At 41.1% G+C, this 24,916-nt stretch overlaps 1 protein-coding gene across 1 annotated transcript; it reads left to right on the top strand.

The window, feature by feature from the left end:
- The first annotated feature begins 22,227 nt into the window (after nucleotides 1-22,227).
- On the top strand, nucleotides 22,228-24,468 carry eny2 (ENY2 transcription and export complex 2 subunit). Its single transcript, XM_053881422.1, has 5 exons — nucleotides 22,228-22,359; nucleotides 22,542-22,619; nucleotides 23,155-23,225; nucleotides 23,335-23,409; nucleotides 24,211-24,468. Exons 2-5 carry the CDS (start codon nucleotides 22,552-22,554, stop codon nucleotides 24,282-24,284), a joined length of 288 nt encoding a protein of 95 aa, XP_053737397.1. The 5' UTR covers nucleotides 22,228-22,359; nucleotides 22,542-22,551; the 3' UTR covers nucleotides 24,285-24,468.
- The last annotated feature ends 448 nt before the right edge of the window (nucleotides 24,469-24,916 follow it).

Consider the following 24,916-nt stretch of genomic DNA (forward strand, 5'->3'; position numbering starts at 1 on the left):
AACCCCTTTGTTTTTGTAAATCTTTCTTCTTTTTTTTTGCTTTCTCCATCATCAAAATAGAAAACACCCACACATGCACATTCGACTGTTATTTATCTCTGGAAAAAGGAGGAATTTCATTGTAATTTATTGTAATAAACAACTTGGATTTTTCCAACACTTGACATTAAACTATCAAACTAAACCTTTTTCTATTTAAATATATTGATGCAAAAAAATTATCTTGTTCAATTGGTCCAGTTAAAAGTCACACTTTTAATTGAATAAATATTTAATATCCATATGCTGAGTCGAAAAGAACCAGCCTACTGTGGTTACATTTTTTGAGCAGATCCACCTCCTGCTGAAAGGTCAGTGGGCTACAAAGATGAATAATGGAAATGTTTCAGTTTATTGGTCAGTAATATAACTTGATAATGTTTGGCTATTTAGTTGTTCTTGCATTAGAGCACAATGAATTTATGCCTCACTTTGATACGCCGAGTACAGAATGTCTTTCCATTTTACCTTGACGCCTTGCCGACTGCACTTGCCTGTAATTTATGTTTTTAATATTAGTGAAGCAATAAAAGCATCTTTTAACTCAGTACATTTGAATTCGTTGCTCCAACATAGTCCTGCAATAAGGATGTTGAATGTCTTCCTCCCAAAATTGTTCAATAACTATGCTCGTAATACTGCTGGCGCGGCAGCCTTCAATACTACCTTGCAGAGTCTAATGCTAGAATACTGAAGAATAAAGCTGCAAATGTGGTGAAGAAACCCCCTTAAGATCAAAATGATGAGAAATAGATGTCCCCTTTTTTAAATGTCAGAAATATGAGACGCGAAATGAACCATTGAATACAGTACTTCCTTGTTTGTTCACGACATTAAAACCCAGCCTTTAAATCTCATGGCTTAATGGGAGACAAAATGAGGACAGAGCGCCTGCTGGGGAAGAACAGGAATTAATAAACACATTCATCTTTTCATGGAAACTGAAAGGGGACAGACACTCGCTGACCCCTCTTACACGGAGATGGCAAGGTATCGTAGCATCCACTCTGCTGCTGCAGTGCTCAGGAGACATATTTATCTATTGATTCGCTGTAATTGCAGGGAGAGTATTGAGCCACAATATGTATGTATGAAAGCAAGACTTTTTTTTTTCATTTTTTCTTATTTTAAACGTACATATGGCATCCAGAAATCTGGCATCCGGAAAGTACTGTCACTTGGTGACAATTCTAATGAAGACAAATTTCACTTCTGACTGCCATTTTCTATTTCATCCTCAGGCTGATGAAGAAAAATTGCTGGCTTTAAACATAGCTGGAAAAAAAAACATGATTTTATGACACTGAAAAGAAAAGGGTGTCAAAGCCCTACAACCATTTCCTGATATGGTCACATTCTTCTCATCAAGTCTATTGTAATATCAATTACGGCAACAGTGGCTTCACTGGATGTGTGAGTTGTACAATCCCTGCTCTTTCCCTCCTGCTCTTGTTTGTTGTGAGGCTACTTGAAAAGTGTTACATCATAGAAAAGGTTATGCCAAACAGGGGGCCAATTAAATGATATATATATATATATATATATATATATATATATATATATATATATATATATATATATATATATATATATATATATATGCCTGATGAAGATTCATACGATTGGCAAATTTCAATGCATCTAAGAAGCATATTTGCTTCACCGAAGAAAGTATGCTGATCTAAAGTCCCTATGTGTGTTAGAAGAAAGGGACAGCCCATTGAACTGCACACCCGTGTCTCCATCCGTTCTGGGGGGTTCCTCCCGGCCTTATGTTCGCCACCGAAAACCAATGAGTCATCCGGCGGCACTTGCAGTGTGTTTTGAAGTTACGGCCATGAAATGTATTATGTATTAAATTATTACTCTTTAATTATCACTGTTCTTTCTTTAAAATGAATTATTCACCTTTTTGTTTGTTTGTTTATTTATTCATATTAGGATAGATCACCTTAAGATGCAGCCTGGATAAAGAGCAGCCTTTTCTATTGCCCATTTTGTTCAACAACATGAAACTACTAACATGAGGAAATGACAGTCTAGAGACATACATTTATTCAAACATCAGTGTTATGGTATTTATAGTCCAAAAATTCATGTATATTTATTCATTATTTATTCGTTGTTGTGGTTGTTTTGTATTGTATAGGATCATGAAGTGTCAGGTATTTTTCCTGTATGTGTTCCTGTGTTCCAAGGAACAGAAGAAAGTTATTTGACTGCGCTTTTTATAGACCCTGCTGTCAGTGTAGTCCCTAAATTTCTGCGATGATCATGTTTTCACTTATTGCCCTCACCTTCCAGAGCGTGCGTGACTCGCTGGAAGCATCAAGTCATGTGCATCATATGTATGTGTGTTCACAGAGATTTAAATGGTTTGTTCATATCTTATTTTTCAATAGATCTTTGAGTTCCGGATGACATTTGAAGATGCAATGGCTGTTGGATCCAAAATTAAGACCAGGGAAGTGAGGCTTCTTGGATGTCTTTGACATGATGCGTCCTGTTTTTACACGCTAAAGCAACACAAAGTATGATTGGTTGATGTTCCTGTCTTGCACCTTCTTCTACCGCTTATCCGGGGTCGGGTCGCGGAGGCAGCATTCGGAGCAAGGAAGCCCAAACTTCCCGGTCCGCACAAACCTCCTCCAGCTCCTCCCGGGGGATCCCGAGGCGTTCCCAGGCCAGACCGGAGACATAATCTCTACAGCGAGTCCTGGGTCTTCCCCGGGGTCTCCCTCCTGCTAGGACGTGCCCAGAACACCTCCCCAGGGAGGCGTCCAGGGGGCATCCGGATCAGATGCCCGAGCCACCTCAACTGGTTCCTCTCGATGTGGAGGAGCAGCGGCTCCACCCCGAGCTCCTCCCGGATGACCAAACTCCTCACCCTATCTCTAAGGGTGCGCCCAGCCTCCCTGCGGAGGAAACTCATCTCAGCCTCATCGTATCCGCAATCTCATCCTTTCATCCTTTAGTGATGCGGTCGCTGTATCGGACCGTCATGGTGAAGAGGGAGCTGAGTCACAAGACGAAGCTCTCGATTTACCGATCGATCTACGTTCGCACCCTCACCTATAGTCACGAGCTTTGGGTAATGCATGAAATAGGATAAATTAATTCATTTAATAGCTATAAACCTGAGAGAAATGATTCTGCAGCCTTTGTTGAAGATCCCTGCTGGATGAAAACACGAGCCGCTGGATTCATGTCATTCTGCTGAGCTGCTGGTCTCTGCCTTTAAATAATGTGTCAGAATGATGTCAGGTCGATTGATACATCAAGGATCCACAATAAAACAACACTCGTGCCGCCTCATGAGTTTTTGGAGCACTTAGACTGGGAGCAAATGGGTCAACAGACCAGTAGTTCTAGTTCACTGAACTAGTCAGAGCAGTTCAGTGGACTAGTGCTGTCCTTGACGCCTGATCCCTGCCCTCCATCAAGGTCAGATCACCGACAGACTCGACCCCCAGGTCATCGAGCATATGGTCATCAGGAAGGCAAGAATGACCACACTGCTGCCTTGACCTAGTCTCACTAAGTAGAGAATCGTGAAACACTGTATAAGTGGTGTAAACAGTTAATCCATGGGCAGGATAAGCATCATTTTGCAGCCTACTAAATTGGTCACATTGGCCACTGCTCATATTGCCTCTGGAAAAGAATGGTGGAGAGCAACATGGGACCAGAATCAGAATCAAATTTATTGCCATGGTCAGTGGGGATCTCACCAACTAGGAAAGTGCTTTGGGATAAAGTGCTGACAAAAAATAAATAATAAAATAAAATAAAATAAACAACAAAGGCTGATCACAAATTCAACAGTCTGACAGCCGAGGGGAAGAAGCTGTTCCTGTGACGGGAGGTTCTGGTCTGGATGGACCGTAGCCTCCTGCCAGAGGGAAGAGGAACAAACAGTCCATGTCCAGGGTGAGAAGGGTCGGCTCTGATCCGACCTGCACGTCTCTGGGTCCTGGAGACATACAGGTCATGAAGTGGTGGCAGGCTGCAACCGATCACCTTCGCAGCAGAGCACAATGCGCTGCAGTCTACTCTTGTCCCTGGCGGTGGCGCTGCTGTACCAGACGGTGATAGAGGGGGTGAGAGTGGACTGGATGATGGACGTATAGAACTCCACCAGGAACTTCGTCAGCAGTCGTAGTTTTCGTAGCTGCCGCAAGAAGAACATTCTCTGCTGGGCCTTCCTGATGAGGGACCTGATGGTTGGCTCCCATTTGAGGTCCTCAGTGTTGGTGGTTCCCAGGAAGCAGAATGAGCCCAACATGAGAGGGGACAGAGAAAAAGTTAGAGAGTTAAAGTTAATTTGAAAGTAACTATTATTTAGGGAGGGGACGATTGTTTGACCATGCAGCGGAAATCAGTGGACATTCTGCTGCAGCAGTTGGAGTGACTGAAAAATACACCGGAATAGTGGCGTGACACAGCGACGTAAAAAAACATGCAAAGAAGGCATTAATGATTATTTTTTGCTTTAAAATAACAGCACAATGTCATGCAAAAGAATGTGTTTTTAAAACACAAAAATGTGTTGCAAAGCAGAAGGGAACTGACCAGATGAAACATGAGGCATTTGTTTACCGTGCCACGTCTGTGAATGGGGAAGTAAAGCTGGTCGAATTCTACCAGGGGACTACCACAAAAAGTTTGTTAGGTTGCCAACGTTGGCCGGCGATATCAGTCTAGCAGCATTATAATATCATTATTATGATATTATAATGCTGCTCACCTTCTCCATGTTCCAGGACTGACATGAAAACCCAAAGGTTTGTACTGTATATACCACTGTAATTACACTGTTGAATGCTGTGAAATTCTTGCATTTTTTTTAACTGTGTTGCTGAGTTGGTTGCTGTAATATTACACACCTTATTGTGATATAACTGTGCGCAGGATTCCCTAAAACGAGTAGATGTCAATTGACTGATCAATTACAGTATTACAATACACAAGTTTTTATCACAAGGAGGAAAAACTAAAGTAAAAAAAGTAACATGCGGTTGTGGGTTTACTTCACATACCGTATGGTCTGCTCTGGTATTAATTTGCAGTGAGGAGAACTCTGTCAGCCAATTTTTGTGTATCGAGGTACTTGTGTCCAGTTCCCTCTGGACCTGGCAGCAGTTGTTGGTGGTTTGGGAAAGAAAGACACAAGTCATTTGAAGATGCAACTTGACGCCTTGGGTGTGAGAATGGGTTTTTGCAGCTTGTGACCCCCTACTTTTACCGCTGTTTCATCCCTCCCCACTCACAGTAGGGTGAAGGCCACTAGCTCGACAAAGCAGTGGATATTTTTTCCCCGATCAGGCACAACCTCCCCAGGGGTCCACGCATCTTGGCACTGAACCCTATGCCATGTGGCAGATCGCTCTAGGCATAGTACTTGACAACCAATGTTTCCTTGCTGCCAGGTGAGGGAAACTGGCTTACTCTATATAGGAGTGATCTTGTGGGATACGTCCTGTTTGTGTTAGCAGGCTCTGTTTTCTGTCCTACCTTCCAAATGAAATTGGCATCTGTATAGTTTTCATGTTTTCTGCCAGAAAAGCACATCTTTTTAAAACTGCGCTGCCATCAAAACAATACACTTGCTGGTAACTAAACTGGTATGTGGAAAGGAATATGGTTTGCAAATCCTACTCCCTGAATAAAGAATGTTTGAGGCTGCAATGATATGACATTCATGGTGAGCGGCGCTGATGGTGATCATGAGGCTTGTGGGTGAGGGGAGACAACCAGGTAAACAATGGTGAATAACACAAGATGGATGTTCGGTTGTGACAACTCCAAGGGTACAAACACTGAAAAACAACATTGTAAACACGTATACTTTCCCATTGAACCAAGACGGGATCATGTACTCTTCTAGTAGTCTGCCTCCTCTCAAGTCATTTATCACCGTCCAGGAAGCCAAGACATTTCAGAAATAGATTTTCTCATTCTATCAGATATAAATGTCAGGCAGAAGCCACATTAACCAATCTGGTAAACAAAACATTAAGCTGAAGAATTGCATCGGTGATGGTCAGCACAAAAAACGTCGAACATCCCCTGTGATTTAAGTTCAGCGTTCCAATAACGTAAAGCCCACAGGCTGAGGAAGCGCCGCAGATTTACATACCCATCAAGCCACAATAAATTCACCGCGGCAAAACTCAATTAAACGTAACAAGATGCCCAACTGAGATCTGAGGTCTGTGCTACACACAAGGTAAGCTTGTACTCAATGGTGGCCCAATGGAGACGATGTGGAAGACGGAACGCTGCTATTGCTAAACTAATAAATAATTAACCAAAGGAATAATTGCATTCAATATCCAATGATTATGGCGTATAATTCCTTGCCATTCATGGCTGCATATGTTAACTGATCTCCTGCGGACATCAACTGTGTGAAGCCATCAGGGATTAGTGTGAGGAAAAGACGCTTTAAAATGGTTAGGAACACTCATGAATAGTCATTTAAAGGGGCCCTGTTGTGTTTTTCCACATACTGTCAGCAAAATGAATCACAAGTTAAATGTACACTTAAGTTAAAGAATGACGTTACCGACACCTTTAAAAATAGCAAATATGGCGGCTGCATAAAATGCTCTGTTTGCAGATTCAAGGTGTTATTTATTATGATCACTAAAGCTGACATTTTTAAAATTTCGTTTGTATTTGAATCTACTTAATAAATATGTGACATTTGATACTCAAAGGAAAAGCCAACGCCAGTATTAGATGCCATTGTGAAGGGAGAGTGTGAAGTTAACTCTTTGCCATGATATGTCAAACACAATGAAAAAATGATTTTTCTCTGTGTTGAACACTTTTCCGTGGGTGAAAATAGGGTGATTTGGCTTTTTCTAATACAGAAGTAGTGTCAGAAATGGTAGAAGCCAGGGGAGAAAATGATGTGAAGAGCGAAGGAGGCAGCAGTGGAATTCTTGAAATTGCTGCCAATGACAGGGATGATGCCCAGCCATCATCATACTTGCTTCAGAGATGAGGAAGAGCCACACCTATGGATCAGATAAACAGGTCGTATAATTTGCTCTGGTCACCTATCCCAAACTTTGGGTCAGTATATCTCGAGCCATTTTAAGCTACAGCCTATTTCAATAGTGACATCAACATTTCATTGTAAAAACCTGCTCTGATTTATTTATATTGAGGAACAATAATGAACACATGGTCGTCATGCAATATTAATGGCCAATTCAAGCAGGATACATCAGTGAAACTACAACAAGTGGGTGGAGTCAGTCCATTCATGCACTGGTGTCTACTCCTGCCATCATACAATGATTTTTTTTAAATCTGCCTGCTACTGAACATAGCTACATACCATCACTTATTTATTTAAAAAAAAAAAAAAAGTTGGAGTTTGACAAAAGGTACTGTGAGACAATGGTCGCCGTTTTAAAATAGGTAGAGTTCGACCCAAGAGGGAACTGGGTCTGATGTCACAAGGTGAAGATCAGGTAGACGGAACTGAAATAAAATTTCATCATTATTTACCACCTCTTTAGATAAAACTAAAACGATCCACATATTAATAAGAGCACAAGCACAAATTGAAATGAAGGTTGTCTCCTCCCATGATATTTGGCATCAGTGATATCTTCTAATTCTTTTTCTTTCAGCTTCTCATCTGACACTTTTCTCCAATTATTCCATCCTTCCTGCTCCCGCTTCTTCACCTCTTTATCACACTCTCCATTGGACAGTACTTAGAATCCTCCACCTTCTTTATCTCTGCATCCTGTAACTTCACCTGTCCACTTGGGTCCCTCTCATTCACACACATGTATTCTGTCGTGCTGCGGCTAAGATTCATTCCTCTCCTTTCTAAGCCAAACCACCACCTCTCTAGCATATCTTTGCGTCATCTGCAAACATCATCGTCCAAGGGGCTTCTTGTCTAACCTCATCTGTCAACCTGTCCATCACCATGGCAAACAAGAAGGGGCTCAGTGCTGAGCCTTGGTGCAGTCCTACCTCCACCTTGAACTCCTCTATTCCACCTGCAGCAAACCTCAACACTGTCTCACACCTGGTGTACATGTCCTGCACCACTCCAACATACTTCTCTGCCACTCCAGACTTCCTCATACTATACCACAACTCTTCTCTTGGCACTCTGTCGTATGTTTTCTCCAGGTCCACAAAGACATAATGGAGCCCCTTCTGACCTTCTCTGTACTTCTCCATGAACATCCTTAAAGCAAACACTGCATCTGTGGTGCTCTTTTTTGGCATGAAGCCAAACTGTTGCTCACATATGCTAACTTCTGCCCTTAGTCTACTTTCCACTACTCTTCCCCACAACTTCATCCTATGGCTCATCAACTTTATCCCTCGATAGTTTCCTCAAAGCTGGATATCTCCCTTGTTCTTGAAGATGGGCTCCAGTACACTTCTCCTCAATTCCTCAGGGATCTTCTCACTCTCAAAGACCTTGTTAAATGTTCTAGTCAAAAAGTCTACTGCCACCTTTCCTAAACACTTCCAGACCTCCACAGGTATTTCATCAGGGCCCACTGCCTTTCCACTCTTCATCCTCTACAAAGCTCTTCTCACTTCAGCTTTACTAATCTTTGCCACGTCCTGATGTACAATGGCCACACCTTCTACTCTGTGTTCTCTTTCATTTTCCTCATTCATCAGCGCTTCAACGTACTCAGCAACACACTTCTGTTATCGGTCAAAACATTTCCCTCTCTATCCTTGATCACCCTGACCTGCTGCATGTCCTTCCCATTTCTATCTCTCTGCCTTGCAATCCTGTACAAATCCCTCTCACCCTCCTTACTGTCTACAAGTCCTCGTAGGCCCTCTGCTTGGCCATTGACACAACTACCTTTGTCTTATGCTGGGCCTCCCTGTACTCCTGCTCCCCTTCTTCGTTCCACCACCAAGTCTCCTTATCCACTTTTCTTCCAGATGACACACCAAGAACTCTTCTACCTGTCTCCCTGATCACCTCAGCTGTAGTTGCCCAGTCATCTGAAAGTCCTTCTTGGCCACCCAAAACCTGCTTCAATCCCACCTGAAGGCAACACAAGACTCTTCCTCTTTCAGCTTCCACCACTTCGTCTTCTTCTCTGCCTTTGCCCTCTTCACCTTCCTCACCACCATGGTCATCCTGCACACCACCATCCTATGTTGTCTGGCCACACTCTCCTAATCTCCTTCAAGTGACATCATCTCCACAAGATATAATCCACCTGTCTGCTCCTACCTCCACTTCTGTAAGTCACCCTAGACTCCTCTCTCTTCTGGAAGAAAGTATTGACCACAGCCATTTCCATCCTTTTTGCAAAGACTACAACCATCTGACCTTCAGTGTTCCTATCCTGGATACCAAACTTTCCCATCACTGCCTCAACACCTGTTTCCTGCACCAATATGTCCATTGAAGTCTGCCCCATTGACCACTCTCTCGCCTCTGGGAATACTCTCCTGCAGTTCATCTAATTCCTTCCAGAAGGTCTCCTTCTCCTCAAGGTCACACCCAACCTGTGGGGCATAAGCACTAACTACATTGAAGATGACCCCTTCAATTTCTAACTTGAGACTGATCACTCTGTCTGTTACTCTACTAGATAGAACATTCCTGACAAACTTCTCTTTCAAGATGGCTCCCACTCCATTCCTCTTCCAATCCACACCATGATACTACTAAGTACCAAGCTTCTAGCCTTGCTACCTTTCCACTTGGTCTCCTGAACACATAGAATATCCACCTTCCTCCTCTGCATCATGTCGCCGAACTCTCTAGCTTTCCCTGTCCTAGTTCCCACATTCCGAGTCCCTACTTACAATCCTATTCTCTTGTCTTTCCTCTTCTCCTTCTGTCTCCTCCTTCTCCTTTTCTGTCTTCCACCTACCGTAGTACAATTTCCATCAGCACCCTTTGGCAAGTTTTTAAGTCGGATGCCCTTCCTGACACAACCCTCTGCATTTATCCGGGCTTGGGACCGACGTAAGAAGAAACTGGCTTGCCCCCCCGCACGACCACATTATCAGTCATATCAATGGGACAAAAATGTCAGTAAATCTGATAGAAACTTTAAAAAAAAAAAAAAAAAATATGACAAAGAGAACAACAGCGGTGAATCACCACTGTCTAAAAGGTCGTGCAGGCTCAGAAGAAGCGGCATTCAAAGTGGAATCAGAACGAATGACAGTCATTTTTCTTGCTCTATGCGATGGTGAACTATTGAAGGCTGCAGCTCATCAGCGTGATGATGAATTCAGAGCCGTGGCAGCACATCCAGTCAGATGAACACACTCGGCCCCTTCATCACTGACACAGAGAAAACGGCACATAATGACAATGATGACAGATCTGCTTCCACTTCCCCCGGTGTTTCTTACACAGTGAGCATGTGCAGTGTAGCCAAGTGGAACTGTGCCTCCGTGGCTGGAGGTGTCATAATTTGACTCAGGTGACAAATGTTCCATCACGAGTGGATCGTTCATCAAAACTGGCGGCGCTTCCAGTTCATGAAGTGCGGGAGCTTTAAAGCACACAGAGCGTCCATCAACTTTGACAAACAGGATTCTACTACTCCATAGTTTTCTTTCTATCCTCTGTCATTGTCACAGAGAGGAAGCTGTGTCACACCTGATTCTAATTTGATGAATCACGCTAGATTCCAATTGAATGAATCGCAGCAATTTAGCACTGTTTTTGACAAAAAGAGAAGCAGTTATTTTTGAAATACAGTGTGTCAAGGCCAATTGCTTGGTCCTCCACAAGGTTCTTGGTATTTCTCACACAACATTCCTTAAAAAAAAAAATCCAAAACCTTTAAAAGGGATGCCAATGAACAGACAAAAATTGATCAGTCTGAATCATCAAACATTACCGATACAAGTAACATCCGAATGCCATTCAAAATAGCCAACACGAGGGTTATAGGTGCTACTGTAGTGGTGGATTGCTGTGTGAGAGTGAGATGCTGGGATACTGTGCGGCCGTAACTGTCGTACACGTTGCCGGGCTGCTACATGCTGCGGTGCCAGACATTGAATAAAAAAAAAAAAAAAAGCATCTGCTGGCAGGTGGATGTAGTTGAGCAGGTTGTAAGTCGGATCTTACTTGTATAAGTCTGTCTCTGAAGGAACACCAGGTAATTGCCATGCAAGACAGCAAAGGTGATGGATGGATGTTAGAAAGGAGAAGACATTCCAGACAAGAAACAGAGGTGTTGTTTACTGTAAATATCTCAAAAAGTGGAGCGAATTGACAAGCAAAGAGAAATAAATACGTATTGAATATGAACTGAAAATGTAATTCAAGTGAGTAAATGGGCCTCATATACGTATTTGTGTTTTAACTTAGACACTCCCAAAGCTCTAATTGCTGTTATCACCTAGTGGATGTTATGTGTCTGCATTGCATGTTGACTCAATGGAATAAAAATGATGACGATGTTGGTTTGTTCTCCAACGTCCTCTCAATTTCAAGACTAATCCAAACGGTAGAAAGTACATTTTTGATTTGCTTTACTGGGCTGTGACCTGGACATCCAGCTGGGAAAGTGTGTGAGTGTGGTCGGACACAGTAGAATAGGACTGTCAGCAAGTTGGCTTTTCAGGAACCGAACAATCTCCTCTGGATCGGAAGCTTTCGATTCAACACTTGGATGATTCATGGACCAGAGATGTCTGTCCAGAGTAAATATCCTCGCTGGAAAAAGGAACATAGTTCTATGCTGATTTAAATCAGGCCCAAACTCGACTGCCGATAGTGTGTATACAAGAGGTTGATATTGTTTCCAAAGTCAAATTCCATCATAACTCAACGTTTCAATGTCTGAAAATTCACAGGCTGCACTTTGAATGAGTCCATTTCTCTTGTATTTTCCACTGTGGTTTTGGTGGTTTCAATTCAGCTGATATGTGTACGATGCAGCACCAACCATGGACGGAATGTTGTCTACGATTCCAGCTACATTTTGAACCTGTTGTCAGTGTGAATAGATGTGAATATTGTTTACTATTTCATAATCATAGTTTATTTTTAAACGTGAAAAATCCTTTTACTACATCAGCTTCACATTCTGTCAACTTCTGGTTGAGCACTTATTCTTATTTTCACCTTCGGTTTTTCTGCTTTTCTCATTGTGCAACCCTGCTGGCAATTCAGTCTTCATCAAGCAGCTCATCGCCAGTGGATGCTTCACACCTGCGCACTCTTCCCACTCACCTGCTCGCTGTTCTACTGACTAGCCATCAATGGCACGCTCTCTTTCTTTTGCACCTCGATGTTGCTAGATTCAGTTGGTTTAGAGCTTCATCATGATCCTTGTCTCCTCTTGACCCAGCCACGCCAGTGTCTTGGATAGGACTGCATGTCTTCCAATACACAACAACAAATTCAGTTAAAGGTGTTTTCCTCGGAATTGGAAAAGCACTTCAATTGAAGCAGGGATTGAAATCCAACCTATCGACCCTTTTTCTTTTTGAAATTTTGCTTGTTTTATATTTCTATATTTTAGTAATACTTCAATTTGTTGACAGCATCAATTCAAATGCATTATTTTCTTTCACAAATACTTGAAATTAAATATTCATGGTTTCAATTCCATTTCATTCCATAACTGAAATTTAAGTTTATTTTTACATAAAATCTTTGTCCTTTGCCTCTGTTGATTATTGCAGCATAAAGATCATGTGACCACCAAAGGATGTCCTCATAAAACATGACACAGTTTTCACATTGTTTAACATATTTGGTTCACTTTTTTTTCACAGTGAGAAAGAAATTCCTAAAATAATAATTGGGTTCCAGTAGGGCACCATCGGAGTTTCTTATTAATAAACATCTCCACAAAACATCATCCTTCACCATGTACATACATACATACATAGATGCATGCTGAGGAAGAAAAGTCTGAAATTAAAAACCCGAAAGAACAGCAGAGAAAAGGCTCATTTTAACGCAGGACAACCCACCAAGTCAAATTTGGCCGCTGCTAATTGTTGCGACCCAATGGGGTTCTTGGCTTCTCCTGGGTTTTCCAAAGTTAAATGTGGTGCTTCAAACAAAGCAAAACAAACAGTATTGATGTAGAAAAAAAAAAATATATATATATATATGTATATATATATATATATATATATATATATATATATATATATATATATATATATATATATATAAAATAAATGAAATATCTTTCCGTTTGCACCCTTTGTTTACGAACAAACTGAGAATTCTCCCCTGAAAAAAAATGCTATTCAAAAACTCTGGACGGAGTGGAAATCTTAAAGCATATAATCTGAGCAAAGAGGGGGGAAAAAGAGCACAGTGTAGGCTCATAGGGTGAACTCAGAAAGCACTTTGGGGAAGCTGGTAGAAAGGCTGCTGCGAGATGGCGCTCAGGCCTGAGGTGAAGATTGTTATGGAAAGGCAGGAAATATTTTTCCCTGCGATTTCGCAGCCTGAATGGTTTGATGATTTGGAAAAAAAAAAAAAAAGTGGCCCATTTTCACCCTTCAAGTCGGCACTTCCGCCACTCGGACACTAGGAAGTTGGAGCTACCCACCATGTCTGTTGGCTGTGGACATTCAGCACCGTACGTTGTCACCAACCTTGTGTCTGACCCCGATCCATGATCATGCCTTAACCTCAGAAGTTTGCTATCTGTCGTCTGCCCTGCTTTCTTGCTCAGCAGAGGGTGAGCCTGTGGCCTCTCTGTACAATAATAAACAGTTACCATGAAGTGTTTCTGGTCAATTCAACATCAATTCAAATGGTGGTGAAACCTTTGAAAAACAGAATAGTGTGGATAGTGTCGCACCAGCAAGATAAGATGCTAATTTATGTTGGTATTTATATGCATATTACTGGATTGCAAGCCCTTGCCAAGGCCTCTCGTGGTAGCTTTTATGTAAATTTTATTTTTCTGCTAAGCCACAATCTCATTGTGAAGCGTGGGATCCATTTTTTATCTCAACAAAGTCTAGACCACAGGTGTCCACTTGAGCCACGCAAGGTGGTGTGGCTGCTAGTTAGGCCGCCAGCTGAAGACTGATTTAATGAATGGCAGACTTCTGGATAAATCCTCAACTTTTCCAAACACAAACTGCAGCCTACCTGTTTTTTTTTCAAATGTAGACCAAAACTACTCACTAGAGTAACAGACATATTCATGAAATCTTGAGAGCTATCGGCAGGACATGCACTTTATAGCAAGAGAAAATCAGTGCCATGTAACGGACGTGTTTTTAATGAAACTTATTCTAATTTATGTGTTTGGCTGTGAAAAAACAACAGTACTTCCTGTTGAGCCGAGCCCACTCCGGCAAGACTCTTTTTGTTAGACATGCACTGTCAGGCAAAACACTGCTCCTCACACCGCCAGCTCCGCAGAGATCACACTTGTCAACTGCATTCATCCTGATGTACCTGTGCAGCGTTCATGCTGAAACAATGAGCAATGAAACTGTCTTGAAGTATTGTAACATGGTGTCTGTCCTTCCCATCTCCACATTAACCGTAATTTCCAGACTATGGAGCGAAGTACAGATCCAGACATCGGAGAGAGTGATCTTCCAGTCCCGGACCGCTGCACTGCGCTCCTCCACAGCATCAGTCTCCAGCAGCTCCGGGCTGCACATCTCAGTGTTAAGGGAGTTAACCAAGTTGTTTTTGAACAATGTTGTCCACACAGACAGCGATCAGACCCTTTACTGCCCGGCATTTATCATGTTTGTGTGGAGTCACGCTGTACACGTAGTTTACGGCACGCGGGTGAAAACGGTGCATTTTGAGCGCTTTAATAGTAAATAAATTTTAAAAAAACTCTTTCATCAATTTCATTTCCTATGATATAATCTCATTTCATCCTGTAAAAATCCATATATTAGCTGTGCTGTTGTGTTAGCCTCAGGGCTCAGACTGCAAGAAAAAAGTAGCGGCTTATAGACTGGAAATTACAGTATATTTGATACTGTGACTTTCAGTTTATTAAGGGGAGAGAAAGACTCATATTTTATTAATCAACATTTGTAAAACAACACGACAAGCTTGTAAGAAAAGTCAGGTTGCGGGTCCATGAAGAGTAATTAGACACTTAAGTTAAAATCACCCCCAGCTTCACATCCTTTCTATCCAGACATGACCCACCGTCAAACTCTTTTTTTACATCATGCGATTGCAATGTTATTTGCTTGTTTTAGAGTGTGCAGCACCTCTGGGGATATTCTTGAGTATTTTAGGCAGAAAAACAAATGTTTGAGGAAAGATTATTGTCCACTCTTTTGTTCTTTTCTCACCATTATTCAGAACAGATACAAAACATTATTAAAATGTAATTGAGATTTAAATTTGTCTGTAGATAAATTCATAAAAATACTACTGACTTCCCTATGTTTTTTTTTTCTTTTTCTTTTACCGCAGCTCTGTTCATCCACATTGTTTCTTCCAGAATTACTTTCCCCGCCATCGAACTTGAACGCATGCTCTTTGTTTTCCGTTTAAAATGCTTTTCGATTAGCTGCCAGTCAGGTAGGTTTCCAAGCTTTCAGCTTCATGTCATTTCTCATCACCTGACATTAGTTCACCTCTTTTTTTTTTTCTTGTCTTCCAATATCATTATTATTACTGAAGTTATAAAACCACCAACTTGTCGCAGTACTTCCTGAATATAGATGAAAGGAAGTAAAAAGTCAGACCCTGGAAAGAGGCACCGTCTCATCGCTTCACCTCATGTCACCTTTGCTAATAAAAGCTGACAGCACAGCCCACAGGAACATGAGGCTCAACTGCGAGTGTTCCCAGCCCTTCAGCCAGGATGGCATTAACAGCTCACATTCTTAGTCAATACCTGCAAGGCCCGTGCTTTGTGGTAATAATGGCGAGAAGAAGCCATTGAACTCCTTATTTTTTTGCCCTGTTTGGTTATGTATTAATGATGAATGGAATTAACACATGTTGGCTTTATGACTGTCAGCGGATCAGCTGCTGACCAATGCTTTCTTTGAGGGTCATTTTTTGTTCGTATTTAATGGTCTCGCACCACAACCTATTTTAAATGGCGTGTTTAGTGTCTTCCCTGAAACATTCTGCCAGTTATGTTCGTCGTGATTTAATAAGGTGACGTTGGTTAATAAGGTCCACGTTTGAGAAAAACAACTTCTTTTAAGCAAAGGCAGGATTTCTGCTGTCAGGCAAAACCAATTTACTGTGAGCAACCGAGATGAAGTCTGAGGACCGGGTCTCAGGGGCTGAAAGCCACAGGATGAACCCATTGAAGTGTCATGTTTTTTATGTCCAAGGTTATGCTTTAATTCCTACGCTTTCTTCAGAAAGAACAAAAAAAAAAAAGTAATAATTGCCGCTCTTCAATTGAGCAAGGAAAGCTTGTCATGTGGTGTTAGTGAAAGAGCCCTCATTTGTGGTTCATTTTAAAAATGTGTTTCAGCAGGGGAACCAAAAAAAAAAACATCTCCAGAGGAGTATCCCTGTGGATCTTTTTACTTTACTCTTGAGCAGTTTGGCCGAGCTGTCCAGCCACCCCCAGGCTGTTCCAGCCAAGATAACTGTGGTAATAGGCTGGGACTGCAGCGAACAAGAGCGAGATAAGGGGAATCAAAATATCTGAGTGGGAGGTAAATTCCTTCAGCACCTTGTTGTGCTGCGTCACTCCCCTTTTACCCTGCAGCCACTGCTGCTTGAGCATGTCCACTAAACTAAATGGAGGTATAAACACCTCTGATTCTTCTGGGCTGTTGAGAACGGCACCCATAAATATAATTAGGTCAATGACGTTGCACTTTCTTTCCCCAGCATGTGCAGCCTGTCTGTCAGTTAAGCAAGCTGACAGGTTTTCTTCAGGTGTGGAGAACCTGCACTCTTACATGAGGACAATTACCCTCCATGGATGGGCAGACCATCAATCTATCTGTCAATGTGGAGGAGGCGGACCCTCCTTGAACGTGAAAAGCCTTCCGAAATTCCCTTCTGCACTGTCAGGGAGCGACTCCGATTTGGGCTTTCAATTCAGCCATATGTATTACTGCTAGAAGATCCTCTGTTTTGTCTGTGGAAGAAAGCGATTTCCACCTGGATGTGAGTGAAATAAAAGTGTTAGTGTAAGAGCTGACAAGGACATCTATCTATCTGTCTGTCTGTCTATCTATATATCTATCTGTCTATCTATCTACACTGTTTACTTACAGTTTTTATTATTGTAAATAGAGTTTGCTCCTTTTCCCCCAGATATAATTGTATTATATACAGTATTTCTCTTCCAACTCACTCGCAAGTGAAGTTGATGAATTGTCCTCCACATCTGCTGCTGACTGTGCAGCTTCAATCTTGTTCATGCTTTTGATTTTCACCTCAAGTATAAGCATTGCATAGCAAGCACCAATATTAAGACCATTTCACACGCATCTCCACATGCAGACTGTTCTATTAAATGGTCATGTCAGCTTCATAAGACAGCAGCCACAGACCAAATTGAGACACTGAGAGTGATGTTTGCCTCAAGTGGAAATGCGTTCTGTATCATGACGCAGAAAGTGTTTTTCCTGAGAACCTTCACGATACATCAACCTCAGTTCTCAACGTAAAGCTGCTTCTCCATGTAAATATGGGGCCGTTTAATGTGTGTGAGATGGTATTGAAACATAATCAAAGGAGGCTGGCTGAAGTGAAGGACATTTTTGCCCATGAATATTGCTTTTTTATGAAAATGGCATGTTATTAAAAATAGAAAAAAATGACATTTCAACTGCATTTTCATTGATACCTTTCATTTGGGTTGAGCCTCTCTTTTTTTCCTCCTCTCATGGTTACCTCCCCCCCCGTCGATGTCCTTCACCTGGTTCTCTCCTCTTTTGCCCTCGTTCCTTTCCTGCTGCTCTGTGCACAAGCCTTCTCATGTGATACATTTCTGTGTACTGTACTTCCAGTGTTACCATATTTAAGGACTTATTTTGCATCCCGTTGATTTAGTGTTTTACCCCCTTGCAATAAACTCTTCATAGTCAATGACTTCCATTGCAGCTGACTAGCCCAAGGTCATTCAAAGAAAGCTGATGCCAGTGTCTAGATACACTACAGCTGTGTGGGTTCATTACACACAAGACAATTTGCCTTACGTCATTAAACATTGTCGGAATTTGTCAATACTGATCTTCAGATACATTGAGTGCCATTTTAAAAGGTCCCACTACATTTTTTTCTCGCATTTCTTTCCAAGTGTAATATCCTTGTTTTCATTTGGGTTGATTCTTCCTCCAACAGCTGTTATATTGATTTTTGTTTCCATCAAATTACAGGACTTATTTTATTTTCGATATTGACTTTTTTTTGTCGATATTTCTTGTCACTGGTAATATTGACTGATTTTGACAGGCTTGTTTCCTTCACAATAATATGTTATGTATTTTTGATTTTCTGTGCATGTCACAAATATTCTTGACCACTTTTTTCCTCACGCTGTTTTGTTCATCTAAATTATGATGTTGAAGCTTACTATATAACATTTCTGATCTTAGCATTTCCTTTGTTGAAGAGTTGTTGTTTTTTCGACAATTGCTTGATTTTTTTTCTTAAACTTTTATTTTGTATTTGTCAGCCAACGTTTTTCCTGTCTGTTGGAGCATTTTAGATATCTTAATAGTTTATTATCTTTATATACTTATAGTATTGCAGTTATTATGTTGAGTACGGAGCATGGTGCGAACATAATTTCCCTTGAGATTAATACAGTTTTTCTGATTCTGATTCCATTTTTGTCTTATTTTGTCTTTTATTCGCAAAATGCAACCATACTTCAAAGGTTCCGACGCCTATATGCCAATGGTTGAGGCTTTCCTTGTTGTCTAGGACACAGAACTGTATGCTCTTCTCATGCAGCTTTGGTCGTTCAGTCATTCTCCTAGTGGTGATAGAATGAGGATGCCATGGACAATTTTCCCTCTGAAAGGAGGGCACATACAAACCAGACCTTCCAGAAATTTGCAGTATTTGTCAATTGATTGTTGCGTCTAAAAATGGCTGATTTTGCTGCATTTTTTATGTTGGTGAAAGTTGCAATTATTTATGCTTTTGGAACAACATGATAGGAAATAAGAACCTATGCATATTAGCTTGTACAGGAAAAGTAGCGTCAGATTTTAGCCTAAAAAATGATCCAGGCTACAATGATTTTAACAGAACATGCTTTACTTCCAAATTCGATTATTATTATCGAGTATTTAACTGCATAGAAATGCGCACAATGACTGGTGACGTGCAACACAGGGACAGGACGTAGAGTGCAGCAAGAGCTGGATCTCATGGTCAGCCGTGTTTGTTTACACAGATCCAGTGACGGCACGCTGCGCTCATGATTTCCGCTTTTTAGTTCCGTCCGTTACTCATTTAAATAATCAAAATTTGGACAATAAAGGTTCTATTCATCACGAGCCTCGGCAGCAATATTTGCGGGCAAATATGACTGTCTCAACAAGGTGGTAGTGAACATGAAGGCGCCCTTGCTGCGTAGAGGTGTGGGCGAACAGACACTACAATGACTGGCGGAATTGGCTGGTAGTTGGACTAACTTACAGCGGCTTCCAGAATTTGCAGGTATTAGTTGGAATTATGTTCATAGTTGGGATCACAACAGCGCGATTTCCTAGCGGGATTGATAAACTAATAAGCACAGTCACATCACGTACCTTCCGTACCTACATACCGTACGTGTTTTGGACTTTCATCAGAGCTGAAAAATAAAAATAAAAGCTTGGTATGTTTGACTTAACCGATGACTAGCCTTCTTCTAGACATCCTAGAGATCACTTGAGTTACATCACTCGAGGTGTCAGGTATATTTATATCAGAAACACACACGTAGAAATAAGCAAACAACTCAGTTGAGTATAAATTGTTCCCGGAGGTGACTGAAGTTCTTCAATGGGCTGTTTTTATCTGTCTCTATGCTTTCATATCTGCTGCAGTATTTTACCATAGGATTCTTTTATCCGTTTAATATCTACAGGCTTTGTCCAGCAGTTATATTGAAAAGTCTTCTAATAACCAGACACAAATGACAAGATGGACTTATCTGACGATCTCCTCCAAGTTATGAAGAAGCAAGGTATGGGACAGAAAGGCGTGTCACCGCCAGGACTCCAGCAATGTTACGGGCGACAGCCGCCGTGTTTTTAATTATGCATTGCTGATTATGAGCGCTAATTGCCGGCTCTCATTGGAAGTAATTATTATTGTGGACAGATCATTCCTTTCCCTTTGACCTTTGGCATAATTGCATTAGCATATTGCTGCTTAATCTTGCATAACTCAAGCTGCATGCTGCTGTGATGTATGAAATGTACAGTGAACATGATGTCATCTCTCATTTTTTTTTAGCAGCTGTCACTCATCCAAAGTGATGACGGTTCATTATCAATTATGAGTGCGAATGTAGAGACACAAATATTTCTGTCAAATGGAGAATAGCAATGAAATATAGCTGTGAAGTTAAAGCTTAGGTAGAACCACTCTTCACTCCTGATCCAACACTGTCACTTGCCTCAGGGGAGCAGTCCTAAAGGGACGGTGTTGGGGCGTTTCAGGGGTCAGCGGCAATTGTCCCTGCACACCTCCAGGCACTGTAGCTGTGCCGTTCCTCAACAGATGGTCGACGAGAGCCACTCCTCTGTTGTTGATCCACAAGAGCTGCAACAAACTCCTCAACAAAAAAGAGCCCAGCATCTCTGCAGTTGGTATGGTTCCAATGAGGCCGATGTCATTTGAGTTTTTTTAAGGAGGAGGAAGCAGAGTGATAAAGTGATGATGCGATAATGTCATTACATCGACCTGACAAAAGAGCACAGGCAGAGGAGAAGCAGGTGCTCACGATGGATATGCCATAAAGTAGCAAGACAATTAGGATTCCACAAGTCTAATTCCTCCCTGGTGCCTGCTCAGTTATATATACACGTGTTTCATGGGACGAAACCGTTCGGATATAAGTGCTCTGCCGTGGTGGTGTAATGAGCTCCTTTATCCTTCTGCTCTTTCCATTTTCGATTAGTAGCTGTCGTTTTTAATAGTTTTTTTTTTTTCCATTTCTGAGCAGCGAGCAGACGAAGATGTTTCAGAGTTGTAATTAATTTTCTCGCCATTTATTATCTGCTGTGTTCCCTGAACTGGTTCAAAAGTCACGTAAAGAAATCCGTGTTTTCAATTTGCTCACCAGAGTCGCCTTTGTTGCTGGACAACAAGGGATTTAATGGTAATGTGGAAACAAAAATGAGGCATATAGAGGTGTCATATACACTGACATTATGGCCAGTTGTCAGCAATTTGAAGATGCTCCCGCTGCAAAGGCGTCGCACACCTCAGTGGTCAGTAGATATCAAGTCTTTCCATTTAGAGGAGGAAATTGTGTCTTTGTCCCTATTGTTGGCCTTTGACTACAGTGCCCCATGTGCTATAAGTGAGAGAAAAGAAGAGGGTATTGTGCGCTGTATAAATCCACCTCCGGAGATTTCCTTTGTGAATTAAAAGCCTTGTGAGCAATGGAAGCTTCAAGGTCTTGACCAAGGTCCTGTGAGAGATAACCCTGCTGGCCCATGGATTGGCTCCAGCTCCCTTTGATTTTCAAAAGCACCACTTCAACAACTCCACTTTATCAAGGCTTTCACTGTACTTAGAAAAGACAGCAGTTAATCGGTTGCATTCAACCTCGATGAGCAACGTACACGCATCTGAAAACCACACGTCTCAGTGAGTCTGTGTTACCCATCTTTGGATCACTTTTAATCCACTGGCAAATGCAGCAAATCCACTTTGTTTTTGGTAATTTGGCAGAGTTGGGAGCAGCAGAAAGGAAGATTCTCTGGTTTTCAGTTGGCGTGACCAGAAAGGACAAGATGAGGAATGAGTATCAGAAGAGGAGCTCACCTAGAAAAGTTTGGAGGCACGGTTAAGGAGGCCATTTCCAGAGGAACCTATGACAGGACATGCTGAAAGACAAATGGAAAACATGACACCGATTTAACAATTTCACAAACCCTTTATAAAACTATATAAAATCCAGTCCGAATGATGAAACGGTTGTCTGACCCGCTCAAGTTTATAACATTAATGTATTGGGCAACACTGACCTCGTGCAGCGGAACAGAGTACTGCGCTTCCTCCGCGGAGCGGAACTATTGTAAGTTCCTGTGTTTCCCTCGGAAGTGCGAGAGTAACACTCCTGCCGACGACTTCTGTTTATGCCATTGAGGGCTTTGTCTTAAACGTCCAATTTCTCCTTCTGGCGCGTATTAACGACGCATTACTGAAAATAGAGGAAGGTTTGTGTTACGATCTTCAGTGTCGTTGCTGCTTTGCGCCGCTGTGCTGTTGTGTTTTGTGTTGCTTACTTGGTTGAACATGTTGCTTCCATTTCAACCGAGAATGTGCATGTAAATATAGTCAGCAAACGGTTTGACGTTGATCGAACCAACTCGCTTTGTCTTTTTCCGTTTCATTTCAGGTGGATTATTATGAGCAAAGAGTCCAGAATGAGGGCGACAATTAACCAAAAGTTGACAGAGATGGGTGAGCGAGAAAGGTGCGGTGAAATATGCAATGCAGGCTCCTGCCTTTACGTGATGTTATTGAATGCCCTTCTCCTTTTAAAGTGTTTAGATGTGATCTGAAATACGCAGTGTGATGAACAGAATACCGCAGAATACGATGAGAAGTTACGGAATATACATGTGAAAATGATGGGAAAAGTCCGCAAAACATTGACATTTTTTTAAAATAGTACATCATTGTATTTATGTTATTTGAGTTTAACATATTAACTAACCTTTAGTAAATTCATATCAATCTGCATTTATATAAAATATGTTTTCTTTTGTATCTAGCCTTCTCATTTATGGTGTTTAAGTGTTAATCCATTGTTTGTGTATATATATATATATATATATATATATATATATATATATATATATATAATATTCCTACAATAAGTAAATACATTATTTACACCCTCTCAGATAGATTGTCTTCGATGGCCCCATACATTTCTTTTGTACCCTAACTGGAAATTTAATTCATCACCCCAGTGTATATATTAAATTGCGTCCTTTTCTGAGCAGGTTAAAGGAGTTGCTAAGAGTCAAGTTAACAGAATGTGGATGGAAGGACCAGATGAAGGCTCACTGTAAAGGTATGCTATTTTCATTGATAGATAAATCAATATTTAGATTAGCTGTCCTTTATTTGTCTTGTATATTTGTTTTCAAATGACACTTAATAGACGTCTTATTTATTTGCAGAGGTCATCAAAGAAAAGGGTTTGGAGCATGTGACGGTGGAGGACCTAGTGGTGGAGATCACTCCAAAAGGAAGAGGTGAATCTGCTTTCATAATATTTTCATTGGGAAAAATTACAGATTCATATTCACCTAGGTCAGATTTACTAATAATATGAACATCCATCCATCATCCGCATCATCATCATCATCATCTTTATATAACACATCTGTGTCGTCATTTCCATACGTGCATATGTATGTTTTCGTGTTGCACAATTTGCCCATTCAAAAATTATATTATCCATTCACTATTTTCACATAAGAGCTTAAAGGTAGAGGTAAATATTTTTATTCTGCAACTGATTTGCATGGCCGTGTCTTAGTTCAGTGTGACTTCACGTCCTCACATTATTCATCTTTTTACCATTCAATTTGCCGCGTAAGCAGCTGCATTGCAGATCAGCCTCGCTGAGGTGTGGACTCAAAATGAGTCGACCATTTGTGATGTGTTGGAGACGAAGTGTTTAAGTCGTTTTTAAACATTTGTTTTGACCAAATAAACTTGCTTAGCCTTTCATCTCTCCACTGAGTAACTTAAACTTCCTCCTATTGACATTGAAAGTTAGAAGCAAACATTGTTGACATGTTTACTGTATGTCTCAGAAAGGAAGTATTACGTTAGAAAATATTACAGTGATTCACTTACTGTTTGGATGTACACTTTGAAGTTTTTGATGTCATGTTTATAATTGATACTAAACTGCAAACAAATGAGTTGTTTTGATGCACATTTCACTTTTCCTTTTACCAGGAAAGGCACCATTTACAGCACTACTTCAGTCTCAGAATAGTTTTGCTCTCATTCACTGATCCTTAGTGTGTGTGTGTGTGTTTCAGCATTGGTCCCTGACAGTGTCAAGAAAGAACTTCTGCATAGAATAAGAGCTTTCTTAGCTCAACATGCCTCCTAACTCCTCACAGACCTCCTGGATTTGCCCTTGACATATGTTTTTTTTTTTTTAATAATCTTGTCATTTTGAATTGTCTTTATTGATCATGACTGCAGATTTACATTTTTTGTTTTTTTTTTTTTGCAGCCTGCTATTTCTGTAATGAACGTGATATACTTTCTAAATAAAGTGTTCATGTAATCGACGACCGTGTGCTAGTTATTTTTAATATCAAAGGGAATCGTATTCTTGTAACAGACGACAAGGACGTCTTAAAATAAGATGAGGATCAAATAAAGTCTGACTTTATGAAGAGGAAGACTTTGCACAAGGACAGTCTGAGCCACCTTTCTAGTCCTGCCCAATTCTGCATTAGAGAGGGAGCAACAAATAGCCCATCACAGCAAAGATTCAGGGATGCAGGGGATTCTTTAATGTCCGCATGTCTTAAGCTGTGCTCAGATGTTCATTGAGGGTCCCAGCAAAACAGATTTTTTGTTCGATACTGACCCCTGCAGGAAATGCAAGCTGTCGTTTCGCCAACTGTTGTCTCAGTGATAATCCCCAATTCATAGTTTATTTTCACATATAGTATCTGTGTCACTGTTCAGTAACGCCTCCTGGATTCATAAGTGCATCGGTTGTTCTCATGG

This window comes from Synchiropus splendidus, chromosome 12, assembly GCF_027744825.2.
Source record: "Synchiropus splendidus isolate RoL2022-P1 chromosome 12, RoL_Sspl_1.0, whole genome shotgun sequence".
NCBI lineage: Eukaryota > Metazoa > Chordata > Actinopteri > Syngnathiformes > Callionymidae > Synchiropus > Synchiropus splendidus.

Excerpts from the sequence above, each read along its gene's own strand:
- eny2 (XM_053881422.1), top strand. The coding sequence starts at position 22,552 with ATGAGCAAAGAGTCCAGAATGAGGGCGACAATTAACCAAAAGTTGACA. Across the intron at positions 22,620-23,154 it reads GAGATGGGTGAGCGAGAAAG|GTTAAAGGAGTTGCTAAGAG; the intron begins GTGCGGTGAAAT and ends TTTTCTGAGCAG. Across the intron at positions 23,226-23,334 it reads GATGAAGGCTCACTGTAAAG|AGGTCATCAAAGAAAAGGGT; the intron begins GTATGCTATTTT and ends ATTTATTTGCAG.